Genomic DNA, 21,022 nt, shown 5'->3' on the forward strand with positions numbered 1-21,022 from the left:
TTTTTTAGTTTTGAAAAATTCTTTTGTTGCTTTAGCAGTATGTTTGGGATCATTGTCTTGCTGTGGAATGAACCGCCAGCCAATGAGTTTTGAGGCATTTGTTTGAACTTGAGCAGATAGGATGTGTCTATACACTTCAGAATTCATTATGTTACTACCATCAGCAGTTGGATCATCAATGAAGATAAGTGAGCCAGTACCTTCAGCAGCCACACATGCCCAGGCCATAACACCCCCACCACCGTGTTTCACAGATGAGCTGGTATGCTTTGGATCTTGGGGAGTTCCTTTTCTCCTCCATACTTTGCTCGCCATCAATTTTCTTTATTATAGAGTTAATTCTTCTGTCATGAGCTGTGGAGGTCTTCCTTGGCTTGCCAGTCCTTTTGCGATTAGTAAGCTCACCAGTGCTCTCTTTCCTTTTAATGATGTTCCAACAGATGATTTTGGTAAGCCTAAGGTTTGGCTGATGTCCCTTAACAGTTTTATTCTTGTTTCTCAGTCTCATAATGGTTTATTTGACTTTCATTGGCACAACTTTGGTCCTCATGTTGATAAACAGCAATAAAAGTTTCCAAAGTTGATGAAAAGACTGGAGGAAAGACTAGGTGCTGAGAGCTCTCTTATACCTGCATTAAGGAGGCAATTAACCATACCTGAGCAATTACACACCTGTGAAGTCATGTGTCCCAAACATTATGCTGCCCTGAAATGGGTAGACTATGTATAAACACGGCTACAATTTCTACATGGCAAAACCAAAACGTATAAAAATGGCCTTTAATAAAATCTGCCAACATGCACTTTAACCACATGTGATTTTTTTTCTATTACAATTCTTAAATTGTGGTGGACAGAAGGAAATAAATACACGATGAGTCTTTGTTCCAAACATTATGGAGGGCACTGTACCTTAGATATGATTTCTTAAAAGGAAGGCAGCAAAATTGTGATTGCCAATTGAGATCACTGGACAGAAAGGTAAGGAGCTGTTCAAAAATAGAGACTTAACCAGATGACTTAAAAATTAAAACATGCCATGGAGTTCAAACCTTTAACTATATCCTGATCACTCAAGGATCACTCTCACCTATTCAAATTGGTAGTTACACCTCCATATGAGATCAGTTTTTAAAAGGCAACCAAAAATAATAATTATCACATTTTGCATGCGTATTTTTTCCCTGCAAAACCAACGTTTTCAGGAACAATGTCAAAGTAACTGGGAATGGGTTACCTGTGTACGTTATCTTGGCTGGAAGGCACCACTCCGACATTAGCCACGCTTACCACCTTATTCACAGTTGCTTGGCAGGAGTTGTTCTGTGGAGCACCTGTTATAGTTGTAGAATTTTCATTCATTCCTGTCAATTTGCCTGCAAAAAGTACAATTGCTCCAGTTACATAAATGACAGTTAAACCAATGCCAATGTATTGACAGCAAAACCTGCACGCATTTCCCACACAGATTCAGAAATCAGTACATCAACAATATTTTGAGTCACAATGAGAAAAGAAATGTGTCGACTATTCCAGGCATTCAGTATTGTAGATAGCAGGAGCAATCAACAGGAAACACCTGCCAATTCCACAAAGCTGATGCACATTTACTTATGTACATCAAGCAAAATCCATAGCATAAATGTGCATTTCCTGATATATATTTCAGTATGAAACTTAATATACAGGTCGCCAATTTTTTAAAAAAATGCCAGCCACTATATCGAGAAACAGTAATTGCCATTTGGTATGATAATTTCTAAACAAAACAATTTTCTAATAAGGCATATTTTAAACAGCTGAAACCATCAAAAGTGATTTTGCAGAAGAAATGAAAAATGTTATTGTATTTACAATTTATTTATCTGAATGACATTTTTATGAGATCCCAGGGTTGATGCACATATTGAATCAACATGGCAATGTCTCACATCAGTATAACGATTCTTGCTTGCCTGCCTTATAGCATCACATATAGAAAAGGTAAAATGAGCATAAACAAACACGAATAGACACGTTTTCAATAACAGTTGTTTCCGCTGCTCCTTCCTTAATTTTGTTTGAGGCCATCTTTTATATATACTGGCTTTTGCTGCACATATTCCTCATGAGTTCGGAACAGTAACTGTATTCAAAATGCCACCTCGTACAGTATGATATTAAGGATAGGGAATTAAAAAAAAAAAAGTTGGATCAAAATTAAATTCACCTAAATGTTTGATAATTTTTTAATTAAAGCTTCCTATCAAGAGAAATTGATACTTCCATATTTTCATGTATATACATCCTTATATAATAAAGAGGGATTGTGAGGCAAGTCAACTAATCAGGCTCAATGGATCATAAATACAGAATGCACTACGTCAGGCAGTGAAATAGGAATTTTATTTCTATGTGAGAGTTATGATGCATCTCATGAGTGGAAATAAAAATCCACAATTCACTGCTCTCCATATATTCCGTTTTAAACACTTTGACAAATCTTTTTAATATACATTAATATACATTAAGTAAGCTTTAATGAGGATATTACAAGCATGGATGTAAGCTTCAATTATTCCTATTAAGACATGATACAACTTTATTCCTTGTACCCAATGTATCCAACTGCGATCCTGCAAGCCTCCCAAGCATGAACTCTGCACTATGTTAATGAGATATCAGGTCCGGGTGCCACATGTTACACCAGAATATGAGGAAGGATTGGAACTGAGTCTCCAAATGTGAACACTGTAAGCCGAGACACAACAAGGGTACTTAATGCAGTAAAGCAATGCTGCCAAATCACAAAACTATATTAGATGCGCAGGAAAGAACTGCAGATGCTGGATTACAGACATTAAAATGCTGGAGTAACTCTGTGGGTCAGGCAGCATCTCTGGAGAAAAGGAACAGAAGACGTTTCAGGCCGAGGCCCTTCTTCAGACTGAGTCAGGGGCAAGGGAAATTAGAGGTATGAAAAGGTTCAGAATAAATCAGAGCCGGCACCATGTTAGATTATTATTTCCCTATCACCATGAATTTTATAAATCAACTGACATTCATGTATAAGAAGAGTGTTAAAACCAAAAAAAAAAGCTTGGAGATAAAATTCTTTAAGTCCCTCCTATATGTGCCTTGTGTAGAGCAATGCAATTCTGCAGTCCTATTTGCAGGGCCAGATTTAGATGAAGAGAGGCCCTAGGCTATTCCACTTGTGAGGCCCCTTCCAATTCCCTATGTAAGGCCCCTCCCAATCAGCCTATGAAGCCTATAGGTAAATCCGGACCTGCTGAGGCCCCCCTAGGTCTCGAGGCCCTCTTAAGCTTGTGAAGCTTATACGTAAATCCGGCCCTGCCTATTTGACAAAAGGAAATCAAATAAATCAATGATGTTTCTTAAAGACTGTGATGAGAGGGGGAAAGGTTTAAAGCAGATTTACAAGGCAAGCTTCCTGTACATAAACCTGTAGGTGCCTGGAACCCCTCCCTGCCAGGGGAAGTGGTGGAAGCAAATACAACAGCAACATTTAAGAGGCATTTACAAGGATGTTGCCAGAACTTGTGGGCCCGAGCTGTAGGGGGAGGTGAGGCAGGCACTTTATATTCCCTGGAACACAGGGGGATGAGGAGTGATCTTACAGAAGTGGATAAGATCACGAAGAGAACAGATAGAGTAGATGCACAGTCTTTTATTCACAGTAGGCAAATCGCAGACTAGAGGACACAGGCTTAAGATATGAGGGGAAAAAGTTAATAGGAACCTTAGGGGAAACTGTCTGGGGAAGGGGGGTGTATGGAACACGGTGCCATATTGAGGCAGGTTAACAATGTTTGAAAAACATTTGGACAGGTAGATGGATAGGGAGGGTTTAGAGGCAGTACAAGAAGAGGAAGGGTGAGATGGGAACTGGTAGATGGTCTAAAGAGGGGCAAGGGATGATGGACTGGTGGAGCCAGATTTGGGGGGGGGGGGGGCTCCTGGTATTTAGCTTGAAGGATGTAAAAGTAGATGCTCTCAAGGGACATATCACAATGCAGCGTTCTTTTAACTGCTAGGGAACTGTTGTACTGTTGTTACTTAATGAATAGATACCTCTGGGAGGGAAGGGGTTGAGACTGGTGCTCTTGCTTGGATCTGAGGAAATTTGATATCTGTTTAGCGTAGTTTATTTTAACAGAAAGATACAGCACCGTGCCAAACAGTGACCCCGCGTTACACTTGCACACATGACTCCCTAGGGACAATTCACAATTTTTACTGAAGCCAATTAACCTATAAACCTGTACGTCTGTACAAGGCAACCTGTACAAGGCATTGGTGAGACCAAATCTAGAGTATGGTGTACAATTTTGGTCGCCCAATTATAGGAAGGATGTCAACAAAATAGAGAGAGTACAGAGGAGATTTACTAGAATGTTGCCTGGGTTTCAACAACTAAGTTACAGAGATAGGTTGAATAAGTTAGGTCTTTATTCTCTGGAGTGCAGAAGGTTAAGGGGGGACTTGATAGAGGTCTTTAAAATGATGAGAGGGATAGACAGAGTTGATGTGGACAAGCTTTTCCCTTTGAGAATAGGGAAGATTCAAACAAGAGGACATGACTTCAGAATTAAGGGACAGAAGTTTAGGGGTAATATGAGGGGGAACTTCTTTACTCAGAGAGTGGTGGCGGTGTGGAATGAGCTTCCGGTGGAAGTGGTGGAGGCAGGTTCACTGGTATCATTTAAAAATAAATTGGATAGGCATATGGATGAGAAGGGAATGGAGGGTTATGGTATGAGTGCAGGCAGGTGGGACTAAGGGAAAAAAAGTTGTTCGGCACGGACTTGTAGGGCCGAGATGGCCTGTTTCCGTGCTGTAATTGTTATATGGTATGAAGAAACCGGAGCATCGTGGGGGAAACCCACACGGTCACAGGGAGAACGTACAAACTCCGTACAGACAGCACCCGTGGTCAGGATCAAACCCCTGGTCTCTTGCACTGTAAGGCAGCAACTCTACCGCAACGCCACTGTGCCGGCCCTGGGTGAAGAAATATACCTGCAGGAGACGTTCTTTGTGCAAAATAAGGGCCCTGCAGACTCTCCAAGGTCAGAGCAATGTGCTCTTGGCACGAAATTGCTGGGGGAGGAGCGTTGTAGGGAGTAATTACAAATTGTTGCTGTCTATGAATGGTTGGATTTTTTTTTTGCAGCTGCAATGTTTGCTGCAATGGACTTGAAGTCAAAGTTTTATCTTGAGAATGGAGCTTTAAATGCAGACAAGAGCAGTAAAGTGTGGTGGAGATTGACAGTAGCTGCTTGGAATGATCCTATGCCTTAGAAGCTGAAAGTGATCAGAATCGTGACTTAGCGGGATGGTCTTGACTGTCTCTTTGAGTTTCCAGGAGGTCGCAGGTCTCAGACCACGGCTTTCATTGCATTAGCATAGATTGTGATCATTTAAACAAAAAGGGGTTTTATGCAGATCACGATTTGAAACCCGAATCATGGTCTGAGGAAGGGTCTCGACCCAAAACATCACCATTCCTTCTCTCCAGAGTTGCTGCCTGTCCCGCTGAGTTACTCCAGCATTTTGTGTCAATCTTTGGTGTAAACCAGCACCTACAGTTCCTTACCACACATAAAGATTTGAAACCTAATGGTAAAACTCAAGGTTTATTGCACAGCTTACAATAGGCACCTCAAGGCCCTGGAAAGATGCACCATTGTCCTCTTCGCTATATTGTCCAGTCAATGGAAGGATAAATAACCAACTTCCGTGCCCTTTCCCAAGATAGTGGTGCAGCGGTAGAGTTGCTGCTTTGATCCTGACTAGGGGGGGCTGTCTGTACACAGTTTGTACGTTCTCCCCGTGCGTTTTCCCCGGGTGCTTCCGTTTCCTCCCACACTCCAAAGTTGTACAGGTTATTTAGGTCAATCGGCTTTGGTAAACATTGTAAATTGTCCCTGATGTGTAGGATGGTGCTAATGTACGGGGATTGCTGGTCGGCGCAAACTCGGTGAGCCGAAGGGCCCGTTTCCATGCTATATCTCTAAAATAAACCCGCAGCATTGAGACTCTAGTTATCCTAATTAGCTCCCCTTAAGTACTCCATGTCAATCGTCTGTCACTCTCAGAATCATGACTAGCAATATAGTCTCGACTGTCTATTTGAGTTTGCAGGAGCTCACAGGTCTCAGAGAGAACAAAGAATGGCTGAGACATTGCTCCTGTTTTTAGTGCTTTTAATGTCTTTTAATTTTTACTGTTTTATAGTCCTTTGTTTTACGGTTTTTAATGGTTTGTAATAACTTCTTGTCCATGAGTTCTCATGTACAGCACTTTGTGGCGACTGCAGTTGTTTAAAATGCTTTATAAATAAAGTTATTATTATTATTATTATTAAAGAATGCAGTTCCAGGGATTGGGAGTTAGTCATTCTTCTCAAAACAACCATGTCATTTTTCAAACCAACTAGTTTGATGAGCAAGTGCTTAAGAAGGAATTGCAGATGCTGGAGAATCGAAGGTTACACAAAAAAGCTGGAGAAACTCAGCGGGTGCAGCAGCATCTATGGAGCGAAGGAAATAGGCAACGTTTCGGGCCGAAACCCTTCTTCAGACTGATCGGGGGCGGGGGTGTGCGGGGACAAGAAAGGAAAAAGGAGGAGGAGCCCGAAGGTTGGGGTATGGGAGGAGACAGCAGGGGGGCTGAGGAAGGGGAGGAGACAGCAAGGACTAACAAAATTGGGAGAATTCGATGTTCATGCCCCCAGGATGTAGACTCCCCAAACGGAATATGAGGTGCTGTTCCTCCAATTTCCGGTGCTGCTCGCTGTGGCCATGGAGGAGACCCAGGACAGAGAGGTCGGAGACGGAGTGGGAGGGGGAGTTGAAGTGCTGAGCCACCGGGAGGTCAGCAAGTTGGTTATGAATTGTTCACTTATTAAAAGTGGCAAATTTCACACTGGTGCCGAAACACCTAGAAATGTGAAATATATTTTCAACTGCACAGCAGTATTTTTTCTTGGAGTCTTGTGGAAGAATTTCTAGGCTGTTGACTCTTAACTGGCTCTGAAATGGCTGAACAATGTACTCATTTTAAGGGCAATTAGGGATGGGCAATGGCAGCCATAAAAAGATTAAACAGAGAAATCCTAAAGTCATGGATGGTAGAGAAGTTATGGACTTCTTCAAAGCAGTTTGCAGTTTTTGGCTCTGAACTGCACTAACACTGTGATCAGTTGAGTAATACACTAATAGTGGGTTTACAATGAACATACACAAGATAACACCCTCTATCAACCTGTCTGTGGAATTCTCTGCCTCAGAGGGCGGTGGAGGCCGGTTCTCTGGATGCTTTCAAGAGAGAGCTAGATAGGGTGCTTAAAAATAGCGGAGTCAGGGGATATGGGGAGAAGGCAGGAACGGGGTACTGATTGGGGATGATCAGCCATGATCACATTGAATGGCGGTGCTGGCTCGAAGGGCCAAATGTCCTACTCCTGCACCTATTGTCTATTGTCTCCATTGTATAACACTGTCTTCTGACAATAAAGTTCACTATGGTACTCTGGAAAATGTGGACTACCGCTCCTATCTTGCAAGCCACCTCCCAGTATTGGCCGATATTGATAATTAAATTTACCAATGTTTTCATTGCATCATCACAGATTATGATCAGTTGAAGAAAAAGGGTTTGTGAAGATCAAGACTTGAAACCCGATGGTAAAACGCATGGCTTATTGGGCGGCAGTGACCTTCTGTGGGGTTCTGGCAGCTGAACAACTTACAGTAGGCGCCTCAAGGCCCTGAAAAGCACAATTTTTTTTGCAATATTGCCCATATTCAATGGACACGTCAATCTATGTCAGACTCTCCAGGTAAACATTCCATTCTGAGCTCTGTCATGGGACGAGTTTACCAGATGTAGAGCAGAATAGATAGAAGGATGTGCTCCAATCATTCTGCGGAAAATGGTAACATATTAGGGCAGTACAGTCGCACAGCTGTTAAAGCCGCTGCCTTACAACGACAGACACCCTGGTTCTATCCTAACCTCAGGTGCTGTCCATGTGGAGTTTGCATGTTCCCCTTGTGACTGCATGGGTTTCCTCCAGGTGGTGAAGAAAGCTAATGCGAGATGATTTGAGTTTAGGAGCAAGGAGGTCTTACTGCAGTTGTACAGGGCCCTGGTGAGGCCAATACTCCACCTGGAGTATTGTGTGCAATTTTGGTTTAATTTGAGGAAGGACATTATTGCTATTGAGTGCAGCGTAGGTTCACCAGGTTAATTCCTGGGTTGGCGGGACAGACATATGATGAAAGAATGGGTCAACTGGGCCTGTACTCACTGGAATTGAGGGGATCCTATAGAAACATATAAAATTCTTAAAGGATTGGACAGGCTAGATGCAGGAAAAATGTTCTCGATGTTGGGGGAGTCCAGAATCAAGGGTCATAGTTTAAGGGGTTGGCCATTTAGGACTGAGATGAGAAAACATTTTTTCACACAGGGAGTTGTGAATCTGTGGAATCCTCTGCCACAGAAGAGAGTAGAGGCCAATTCACGATGTTTTCAAGAGAGTTAGATTTGGCTCTTTAGTCTAAAGGTATCAAGGGATATGGGGGAAAAGCAGGAACGGGGTACTGATTTTAGATGATCATCCATGATCATATTGAATGGCGGTGTTGGCTCGACGGGCCGAATGGCCTACTCCTGCACCTATTTTTCTAAGTTTCTATGCTACGGCTTCCTTGCACACTCCAAAGACTTGTGGATTGTAGATTAATTAGACCTCTGTGAATTGCCCCCAGTGTGCAGGGAGTGGTGAGAAAGTGAACCAGTGTGAACTAGTGCTCGATGGTCACCGTGGACTTACTGGGCCAAAGGGCCGTTTCTATGCTGCAAGTCTAAACTAAACACAATACCTTTCCCATCACCTGACAAAATGGAGAAGCAGCATTTAGAATGGCACCGAGAATCTAAAGCCCTTGAAGAAGGAACACACAAATGCCCTGTGTAAATGCATGAAGGAGTGCACCAGCTCACAGGCTATTCAAGGCGCCATCGATGAAGGAGGTTTCAACATTGCCCCCATTATCATCACAGAAATAACAAAGCTGGACTGGAAGCAAGTCACCCTCAATCGCGAAGGATTACCCAAGACGACAACAGAGACCCAACATGTATCCAAATAAAAATCCAATATAAAATGGTGGGAAGGCATTAATAAAACATATTAATAAAACTCACCAAAGAATATAATATTAAAAATTGCATGCATCACGGGCTTTTTTGATGTATCAACACGAATAACAAGCCTGGTAAGCCACTGTTCTCAGCTGCAGCTTTGAATACATGCATTTGAACAAATTTAGTCGGCACTGTAGAATATTGTTGAGACTGACCATCTTGTAACAAGTATAATCCCCATGGTTCAATCCATGTAAAATGAACACAAATCGGATAAGAGCTTTAAATTTTACTCCAATTATTTGGACAGGCAATTCATGAACAAATGTGTGCAAGCCCAGGCTTTTATCTACCTGAACGGTTAACAGCAGACAAGAGAAGACAAAAATAATTTGGACACCACCACCCTGCTGCAAATTACAATCTTAAAATTTAAAAGCCTTAAATTTAACTTGCATGGTAATTTATTTTACATAAACATAACAGGTCAGAAGAAAAATATGCTCTTTATAGATTTCAAGAATGTTGCCTTAACACTTTGTAAATCTCAGCGTTTCATATGCATTGGTCGAAAAAAAGAGATTGCGCAGACATTTAGCATTCACTAGTTGCAGGCGAGCTCGGTATAAAGGTAGCTACAAATTTCTGCACTCACGATTTAAACCACCAGCATTAAGCTCTATTCAGCGCAAAGACTGAATAAATTAATGTAACCATGTTTATGTTAAAAGCCTGCTCCCTCAGCATGTAATTAAAGGAAATGTTGCACAAAGCCCGTACTTTTGTCAACCTCCTGTAAATGGAAAGATGGATAGCACTCAGACAAGTGAATGCAATGCTTCATATTTAACCTTAACGCTCTTGTCATTAATGGTTTGCCTAACTTGTTCTTTAAAAGACAAGGTACTGCTCCATTGAAGTAAAATTAAAAATCAACTATACCATGCTTTTCAGAACAGAAGATTCATTATCTTCGGCTAATGTATTGGCATAAAACACAGTAACATCCTATCAAGTGAGGCGCACATTCAATCTGCCTTTTACTCGTGCCGTTTTATTGTTATAGGCAATTTGTACCACTCAGCATGACAGTGTAAACTGAATCAAGATTAATTTACATGGAGTAGAACACTTAGAGGAGCAGCGTGGTAAGCAAATGTATTGTCTTGATTGCTGAGGTGGAAAAGAACCTGGAAAGAAAGAGTGCACTACAATTAAGGAGCATCAAATGTGACTGCTTTAAGATAGCTTGATGATATAAAAGCAAAGTTTATATTCGCTTATTTCTGCCACCGATTCCCTGCCTGTACAAATGTCAGCCTCAATGGAGGAGCTGTCCATATAGATTAACATACGTTAAAAACATTAGAGGATTTTGAAGAATCTAATGGTGGAAAACTAACCCAAATCTTGATTTACAGATTCCCAGAACCTACTGATGGTATTTTTGGTAAGTGGCGAAGAAAGCTTTAAATGTGCTTTGATGTTTAAAAAGACAATATTTGACCAAAATACAAGAAAAACTATTAATTCAAAACGTTCAAATAAAATACGTGTTCAGTCTTTTAATGCTATTGGTGAATATAAATTTTTAATATCGGAAACAGTTGACTGGCACAGCGAGCACGCCGAGATTAAACTCATTTATGAACTTGCTCGGCATTAAACAAAAACCTTTGTAATGGAATTACAATTTTACAGATGGATACCAAGAAGTGAGAAGTGTAGAACTGTTGAATAAAGCAATTTACTGTGGACATAACAAAATTGGTACATCTTTTCGTTCTAACTTTCAAAAGTTGATGCTTAAGCCGATAATTTAAAAACTAATAAGGATATAAAGGGAGTTAGGAAGTGAGGGCGTATCAGTAATAACGAATAACGATAAACATTAACATTAATGGTTACAGACCACGTCAGAACTGACAGCAAGGGTTAGTTTTAAGTATGTAGGTAACGAAAGGGTGGCAGTAGAGAATAACAGCACAAGAGAAAGTCTGTGATATTCTGCCCTGCCCTAGATGACTAAATGACAAGAAGCATTGTGTGCAGAGTAAGGAAGGCTAGTGATAGGACGACACAGAGGTGAGAGGAGCTGTAATGGAGAACAGCATACATATCAGTAGTTCCTGCCCCCAAAATGAGCACCATTAGTTTCAATTGAAATTTGTACCTCAGTCTGGAAGGCCGCAAAATGACACAACCAAAAATGATTTCTTGTACTTTTGTGAAATTTATCGGAAAAGTGAATGAGGCATAGATTAGAATAGGGTAATTAAAAAGAAAAAAGACGATAATGTTTGCAACTAAACAGATGCTCAACAAAGTGATAAAAGAACACAAAATTGGAACAGCGGCTGACACACACACACACACACACACACACCTTCACCAGCCCGTTATGCAGGCGGGGACAGGGCAAGCGGGGGGGGAGCACTGTTTGAGTGAAATTCACACGGTGCAAAGCGAAGGTGATATAGACAGACACTGCGATGAACAGGAAGGTTGGCGCTGTAATTAAGACGGCTAAAGCACAGTGTACAGTAAGTCCTTTAAAAGAGGGGGGGAGAGGGCGAAGGGGGGGAAGAAGGAGTGGAGATAACTTTTAAGAAGCCAGAGTTACACGGCTGTGAAGCTCGGCGGACATTTAACATTATCAGTCAGTTATCCTTGGTTCTGAAAATTACTGCTTACGATTTTTTTCCCCAATGAAATTCACCGGTCAGCACCAGCTACAACCTACGCGAACCTTCGATCTCCTGGCAACCCACCAGGACCTCCTGGCGACCCACCTACGGCACGAGAATTCTCGCTACTCTCCATGGCGGCTTCATTCTAGTCACCGCTAATTTTTCAACATGTTGAAAAATTCACGGCGACCATAATGAGGCCGCGACTAGTTCCCAGAATGCGGGAACTCCTCACGACCATGAAGGCGACTCCACGGCAACCACCCGCGAACACGTGGCGACTGCATGGTCTCCTACAGAAGCCTAAGTGGGACAGGCCCATTACAGCGCCAGAGACCCGGGTTCGATCATGACTATAGGTGCTGTCTGTAGGGCGTTTGTAAGTTCTCCCTGTGACCACGTGGGTTTTCTCCAGGTGCTCCGGTTACACCCCACACTCCAAAGTTTGTAGATTAATTGACTTTGGAAAATTTCTAAATTGTCCTTAGTGCAGAGGATGTTAGTGCACGGAGTAATCGCTGGTTGGCTTGGACTCGGTGGGTCGAAGGGCCAGTTTCCGCGCTGTATCTCTAAAGGCTAACTCAGCGGGTAATGCAACATCTCTGGAGACCATGGACAGGTGACGTTTCGGGTCAGGACTCTTCTTCAGATTAATCCAACAAAGTGACCTCCCCCATCCTTGAGATCATATCATGACCAGTACATATAGTGCCCCAATTGAAATTACAACCGGACTTGTGTCTTACAATGGAGCAGTGTTTGAGATGGTGGAAAGATTTGAGGTGAAAGAGAGGAGGAAAAGAGCAATAATTAAACTGCATTTACCTCTCCCAGTCTATCAATCATATCATGACCCCCCCCCCCCCCCCAGTAATAAATCAGCAAGCTGTGTTAGCACAGGAAGGTGCCGTGGGTGCCAGTTTCTAAGGAACTCGGGGTGGGATGGATGGGAAGATGCCAGCTAATGGTACGGATCTGATACTGTGGATCATGTGTTGAATGCAGAGACAACGGAGTGGAAGATAAACGCAAGGAGAATTCTACACTGGTGCTGGGAGACGGGGTATGCAACAAGGGAATTTCCCACTGTGGAGGCAAACCTTTAAGTGAGCAAAGACAGATCAGAAGCGCAGGCATAATCAACTGGCCAAATCAACTGAAATGGAGATGGTGAAACTGAGAGAAAGGAATGAACCGCTTAAAAGAAAATGGGGTGCAGTAGAAATAGGACCAATTAAATTAAAGATTATACATTGCATAATGCTCCTCCCATTGAAGAGAGAATTAAAGAGGGAAAAGTGTTCAGATTTTTAAATGTTCCATACAATGCGTACAATATAGAATTGTGCAATAGTCCCATTCTAGATTTAAAAGTCCACTTGATTCAAATACTGAGCTAATTTAAAATGCCGAAGAACACGATTTTTTTTTTGCCAGTTACAACTTTCCTCATTTACTTGAAATAAATGGAGAAAATGCACTGAAGCCACAAGTGTAAAGCAGTTAAATCTTGATAAACTTTACTAATTTGCCAATAAATGTAATGGTTGGTTCAGGATGTCTGGCTGGGTAATGAAAGAGAATGAGAATAGTAAACAGGAATATCCTGTTTCGACCTAGTATAGTATTTATTGGAGGACATGGTAACCCGTTGTACTGTGGTATTATTTAGTACACATCTTTATCAGCTAAATGTTGGCAGTCTTCTATAATTGGATGCTATACAGATTGGATCAGGAGCTCATACAATGAATGAAACAATTGCTTAAATAATCCCCATAAGCAGAAGGAGATCAATTTATCAGCAGCGTGCGTTGATATTTGAAATCCCAACGTAGTGTTCGCAGATAGATCGACTACCACTCAGTGATGCCGCTGCATTAGGAATATTGCATAAAAACATATCTTTTGAAAAACCTTATTCAGAGTAACCTTTCTGGTCGATTAAACATCGCACATAGCTGCCACATTTACTCACAGAAGGAATCAACAACCATAGAAGGAAAATAGTGAAAGACAAAGGAGTTTTGGCAACAACTCCATCGAGGTTCACTTCAATTCCCAGGGAGTCCTTCTTCTGTGAACTGATGGTTCTGTTTGACTAATCAGAAAAGTGGCTCACTTACAACAAAAGCAAACAAAATGTAACCAAAAACCTCAGCGCACCAAAAAAAAAGCACACAGAGAAAACAAATCTTCAGCAGGCAATATTTTCCTACATTTGTAAAGCATTTAAAATAAAGAGCTCCAGATAATAGTTTAGAGCAGACTTTGCAGCCGCACATGCACTCACCTGTCATTGTAGTAGTACTGGAAAACACAAAGACAAGCTTTTGCCAGCAAAAGAATAAGAAAGGCAATGTTAGTAAGATTGTCTGTAAGGACCATATATCATTTTTTCTAATAGGCACCATTAATTTCATATTTCCAGCGCTGCTTAACAAATGAATGGGGGCGAAAGCATTAATGGTGGGAAAATGTTCATCTGCAGATCATGCTGTGGAAATAAAGCATTTTTAAACACATCTCTCTCTCTCAACCCACACCTTCACTCATATTTTAAGAGAAAAGGAACTGCACGTTCAAAATGTAGATGCAATTAATTTAACTATACCAGATGTTTAGTAGGATTTCTGTATGGAAATTAGATCAAAAGAATACATTTATAAAGCTTTTGTACACATTTAACAATTTCCATAATAGGCTGACTTAATATCTGAATACAAAGTGCCTAAATCAATTGAGTTTTCCTTTTCATTTGATCTACCAGTATACATTCATTCTTATACTCTGGAGGGTTTATTGTGCAGATATTTATTTGTGAATGCCGTTAATACTACTGGCCAAGCAGTTTCTGGTAAAAACATATGAAGGCCTCCATGATTAGTTGGAAGGACTGACTTCGACTCTCTTGGGAAAATGATTGGGGAAATATCAGTCAGGCCAACTTGCCCATGAGATTTTAGCCATTCAAGGCTCATACGCACCCTTCCTTCCACCCCCATTAACTGGATGACAAGACACTGAAATAAGCTCATGTAAACAGGTCATGAAAACAAACGGATATATATGCTGGTGTCAGAGAGTTACTGTTTTATAACAGATGGGTTAAATTACCGTATAAATCAAATAATTTAATAAGGCATTTTAATATTTTTCAACCAATTCTCAAAAATTACTTATTAATCTTCTGGAAAGCATTGAGGAAAATGAAACAAACCATGAACATTATAAGATCACTTGTATTATTACATCACGATGAGAGAAGAACATTGGTTTCTAATATAGATGTCCCATTTTAAGAATTGTATTCATCTCTAAATCAATCCTTCCTTCACTGCGAAGAACCGGTAATGGGAGAGGCCAAACGCAATTTAGGAAACCTGTCAAAAATCCATCTAAATATATAAGCTTCAGAATGCTTCAAACTGTTGCTCATTCCCTCAACTATACATATACAGTTTTCTAAAAATATGACTTTTGTTGATGTCCATAAAGACTCACCCTTTAGAACCAATTCAATGTCATTCAACTGGTCAAACACAAGATGAGAAAAAAACATATGCTCCAAATTCCATCACCTCATACCATGCAGCTGTTGGTTATATATCCCTTCTACAATGATATAAGATTTCACGTAAATCTAAACCAAAGGCGTAACATTTATCTGCACGCTGCAGTTACAGGCAACAGTAATTTTGCTGTGTTCTTCTTCAAATTTAAAAAAGACTTATGTCTTGCTCATTAATATAAACATAACTATGCCAACATAATTATATGGTATAGAATTCTATGCTGTTTCATTGCACCCAGTATTTGAAGATGACCGATTTGAAAATATATTATACCTTTGTTCTCTCCATTGCTTCCTACACTCGCCACAGCCGCAACTCAATCTACAATTGTTTCTTCATTTTCCAGTTATGATGAAAATATTTGACCTGAAATGCTAATTCTTTCTCTACAGATTCTGCCTGATCTGCTGACTACCCACAGCACTTTGTTTCTATCACTACATACATTGTGCTCTGGAGTTCTACTGTGTAGGTATTCTAAGATCCCATCTTTTGTTATCCATGGAGGACTTGGGGAAAAGTACTGGCAATGTCATTGATGGATCGCCTGGAGAAGGGACACTGCTTTTTGGGAAAGAATTTGGCACAGATTGCAAATATACAAGAAAATGTAAATTCAAAACCAGATTATTTTGCTAATCAGATGCCGTCTAGAGAAACCAAAAGCTACTGAATCAAAGAATGATACAGCACATAGACCAAATTTGCCCCTCATGCTTTTGATGGATGCAAATTAATTTGATGAATATAATATGAAATTAATTCCAGTTCCTAAGACTTTCCCTTGTAAACTCGGTCTGTTTGTTTTTTTGATGTTACTATTCAACTCACACTAACCATTTTTGCAGGCATCGCATTCCCGATTACAACCAACTGCTCAAGAGGAATTCTTCTTTATTTTCCCTTTGGTATTTTCTCAATCACCATAAATCTTCCTGCTATAATTAATGAACCTTTTGGTACTAGGACACAATTTCATTGATCATGTTGAAACTGTTCCATCTTCTCGAAGGAGAGTAAACATAGATTGTTCATTCTCTCTGCTAAACAAGTGCATTATCGTTGATATTCTACCATTGTAGTACATCTGTTCTGCACCATCTCTAAATAATTGACACACCACTTTAACAGAGCACCTAGAACTAAAGGCTTACAAATGTCGATAAAGGTTTGGCACAAATATCTCTATTTTGCATCATATTAATAAATAAGAATATAACACGCGGAAAATATTCTGCCACTCCGATGGCATTGGGTGAGATTGAAGACTTTAAGGCAGCAACTCTACAGCTGCGCCACCATGACTGCCCTTCTTTAGATTGACTGTATTAATGGGGGAGAAAGCTGGAAGAGAGGTGTGGGGGGGGGGGGGGGGGGGGGGGGGGGGGGGGGGGAACAAAGCCTGGCAGGTGACAGGTGAATACATGTGAGAGAGGGGTTTTTGATTGGCAAAGGGGTGGACAAAGGCTAGAGATGAAAAATGAGACAAATGGGTGTAAGATAACGAGAGAAGAGGAGTGTAATGTGGAGCTAGAGGAAGGGATGAAGGTGGAAGGGAAAGCAGACGGAGACGAGGGGAAAGGGGGGCAGAGTGATGGGGGGGAATGGGTGTGCACTTAATTGCGACCATGAAGCACAGAGATTGATCTAAAAAAATTATCAGCTCACAAAGTTCCTTCATGGAAGTAAACCTGCCTTCGTAACATGGGTGGCATAGTGGGCCAGTGGTAGAGTTGCTGCCTTACAGCAACAATGTTAAAACATTTTGCGATTTTAAAAATAAGTCTGCAATTTATTCCATCAGATAAAGCATAAAAAGAAGATTAATTTGACACCTAATTCGCTTTCATATCTTCAGTATTAAAAAGGTTATGGCCATTTTCATACTCGGAAATTAGCATCTTGTTCCCTATTGCTTTTCCATTGACTTAACACAAAAGCCGTGATCGAGGACAGTCAAAAGCCCATAGCTTTCTTAAAAATCAAGAGAACTGAATGAAATTTTCAGTTATTATAGATTGAAGCATTCTGAAAATATAAAACATCTTACTTGGATGACCTGAAATTAAAGCATATAATTAGTTAATTACCTAATTGTAGCTAATTACAAAATTGACCGTTGTGACGGATATAGTAATAAACACCCAGATTCCTTGAAAATTCAAAAATGTGATATTCTCAAGATCAGAACGTTAATATTATTGTATTATATGCTGTAAATCCGTAATAGGTAAATAAATTACAATTTCTAGCAATAGACCAAGTCTTTATGGAGAAGATCAGTTGCTAGCTGGTACATTGGCATATCATAATCAGTAGCATCATCATACTCCTCAGATTGTAACCAATAAGCAAATCTGTACACCTTGTTTTTCCTCAACTTTTCAATGCTGGCATTGTAAACTACAAGTTTTTGCTCTTCAAACCACGCATGACATGCCTCTCTGTCCACTATTTTCCCATTAACAATGTCCTGTAGATTCAATTTCTTAAGAAAAGGATTTTTTTTTTAAATAGCCTAAGTATCCAAACAACAAACTAATCCCATTCACACAAGAACTCACAATATAACATGATTTTTAAATCTCACTGTCATGAATTTATATCCCAGATGGAAGGAATTTAATGTTTAATTCCCATAAATTAATCTAGAAATATCCACCCAAAATATAATCAAATTATTGTTTTTTGCACAATACATGTAACTCAAACTGTTGTGAATATTTAGTTTAAAAATAATGATCATGGGGACAGAGAGAATAACACAAAATATAGACAATTTAGAAAATGGACATTTTAATCATCTTGCTTCTGGAACGCAATCGATTGGAACGTTGCATTTGCTTTGAATTTGAACCCCATATCGGCAGGAAAAACACTGCCGGTTCGTATGGGGCCAAAATCACATTTTCGCCAAGTAATTTTGATTAAAGTCATCCTAAGAAGCAAGTTTATATGTAAAATAAACTTACATTTTGTTTTGTCCCGTACGTGAGATCCGTCACGTTGCAGGCGTTGACGGCGTTAAAAGTCGCTTTATATTTTAATATAATCATTATATTTAAAAAAAAAAATCGGGAATGGAAGTCCGAACGATTTTTCTGCAACAGCTGGCAGCCCGAGGAAATCGGCCTCAGACAGGCGGTAGAAAACTGGATTTTAATCCCGCCCCCCTCCCCCTCAAAGGCGCCAAATTCGCGCACACGGCCAGTGGCAGAACTGCAGCACCACGGAAGGTAAGTATTGTAACATTGCTACTTACAGCGCTAGAGACTGGGTTCGATCCTGACTACGTGTGCTTTCTGTACGAAGTATACACATTCTCCCTGTGACCAGGTGGGTTTTCCCCGGGTGCTCCGGTCTCCTCCCACATCCCAAAGACGTGCGGGTTTGTAGGTTAATTGGCTTCTGTAATTTGTCCCTAGTGTGTAGGATAGAACTAATATACGGGTGATAATTGGTCGGCGTGGACCCGTTGGGACGAAGGGCCTGTTTCCACACTGTAACTCTAAACTAAACTAAAACTAAACTTATTTGTGAATCTTGTGGTTGCTACTTAAGTATCCTCTGAAGTGACCTATCGAGGAGTGGTTAGGGTTGAATAATAAATTCTGGCCATATCGGCATCATGCAAATAATCAGCTAATTCCTTACCTTGTTCTTTTATGAAATCCTTTTCAGACGTTGTGACCGGTAGCAGCAGCTCCCCGACTGGAGGTTGGATGTTCACACTAAAATGGTCATTGCTTGTACTGTAAAATATTAGAAATTATGAAATTATGAATCAAATATGAACAGTTAATGTCCAAAGTATATATTGATACCATTATTTACCCCATATTACCCCATCGCAAAGGATTAATATTGTCACGTTATTTCAGAGCAAACACATTATGACATATGGCGCTAAATAAGGGAATCATTCCATAGTTAATTTTTAAAACAGGTAGTTATGATAGCCCAATGTTTTTGTGCAATTCTATTTCTAAAATAAATAATATTGTCACGCCTTTACAGGGCAAAAAAATTATGATATAATAATAGAATTTTTAAGAAAGATACATCTCTTCCTGGCTCTTCTTGGTTCACAGAAATCTAAAAGATCCACTACAGTCAGACAAAGTGTTTGGCATGCAAAACCATGCACAATGATTGACACCTCAGGCCAATTGATCTCACTGTAACCTCCATCTCCCCTGCCCCTGCTAGCATTGCTCTAAAGTTATTGATCGGAACACACAGCCGATCAGTTTCCATTTTCTGATTTCAGGCAGGCCAATTAAGGAGGTGAGTAATTGTGATTACACTGCTAAAAGATCAATCGAATTCGCTGGAAGATTCAATACTTCTTCAGAGGGACCAGAAGGCAAACATGATGAGCAGCGGTATTCAGAGATGAGCAAATACTTTGGAATAAAATGAACTTTTATTTCAACATTCCGAGCCATACAAGTGCACTCCAAGTTTCAAATCAATATAAAAATACAAGCGGTGTCACATATCTCTGCTTTTCCATTAAAACCCATTATGTTTTGTATTCATATCCATAACAGTATTCAGCTTAGAATTTATTTTGCTAGTTATGTCAGATAAAAAAAAATTCATGTTGATAGCCGCTCATATCGACTTAGATTTTGAGATGGCAGCCTTGTGTATTGTGAATGGAATCACATTTTAAGTCACAGCTCTGCTAGATCATTCAGCTCACACTTTAAACCATTATAATAAAGACCTCTTTTTGATGTCTATGCCAAAGCCATTAAAAGCCATCAAAGAGCAGCGTACCCCAATCATTGATCTGGAATTTCTCCTGCAGACGAGGAATAAAGAATTACACTTTGGAAACTCGCATTTTTATTCATTCGGAACAGCACAGACCATAGTTGTCCAGGAACACTGAAATGCATGGTAGCGGGAGACAAAAATCAAAAAATGTAACAAGACTCAAGTCCCATCCCATTTTCAAAACTCACAGACACACAGTTGTGCTACAATATTCAGGAATACAATAGGTAATCTTTGTTAGATGCAAATTTATGAAATTACTCCAGAACAAATCAGACAGAAATGAGGTAGTGATACAAGTAAAACTTAAAAAGTTGCACCAATTCAAGAGGAAATCATGTTCATGGGTTCTAGGAATAGAATTAGGCCATTTGGCCCATCAGGTCTACTCCGTCATTCAATCATGGCTGATCTATCTTTCCCTCTCAACCCCATTCCCTGCCTGCCTCATAACCCCCTGACACCCTTATTAATCAAGAATCTGTCAATCTGCACCTTAAAAATATCCATTGAATTGGCTTCCACTGCCTTCTGTGACAATGAATTCCACAGATCCCCCACCCTAAAGAAATGTCTCCTCATCTTCTTTCTAAAGGTGCGTCCTTTTATTCTGAGGCGATGGCCTCTAATCCCAGACTCTCCCACTAGTGGAAACGTCCTCTCCACATTCACTCTATCAAAGCCTTTCACTGTGTCTTACAAGATAAAAATTTTGTTTGACATTCAAATTTTCGGAGTTCAAGCTGTTAACATAGCTAATCAAAACAGGGTTGTTGCAGTTGTTGAAAAATGGATGCATGCCTCATAATGCAG

General features: G+C 40.3%; 1 protein-coding gene across 1 annotated transcript in view; it reads right to left on the minus strand.

Annotated features, from left to right (window-relative positions):
• The window catches only part of ap3b1a (adaptor related protein complex 3 subunit beta 1a), a 250,224-nt gene that overhangs the window by 23,796 nt on the left and 205,406 nt on the right, over positions 1-21,022 (minus strand). The window contains exons 25-26 of the mRNA XM_055631560.1: positions 19,079-19,176; positions 1,238-1,376 (exon numbers count right to left, since the gene is read on the minus strand). Coding sequence (XP_055487535.1) covers positions 1,238-1,376; positions 19,079-19,176 — 237 coding nt within the window. The remainder of the gene's footprint in view (positions 1-1,237; positions 1,377-19,078; positions 19,177-21,022) is intronic.

The sequence above is a fragment of the Leucoraja erinacea genome, chromosome 3, assembly GCF_028641065.1.
Source record: "Leucoraja erinacea ecotype New England chromosome 3, Leri_hhj_1, whole genome shotgun sequence".
Taxonomy (NCBI): Eukaryota; Metazoa; Chordata; class Chondrichthyes; order Rajiformes; family Rajidae; genus Leucoraja; species Leucoraja erinaceus.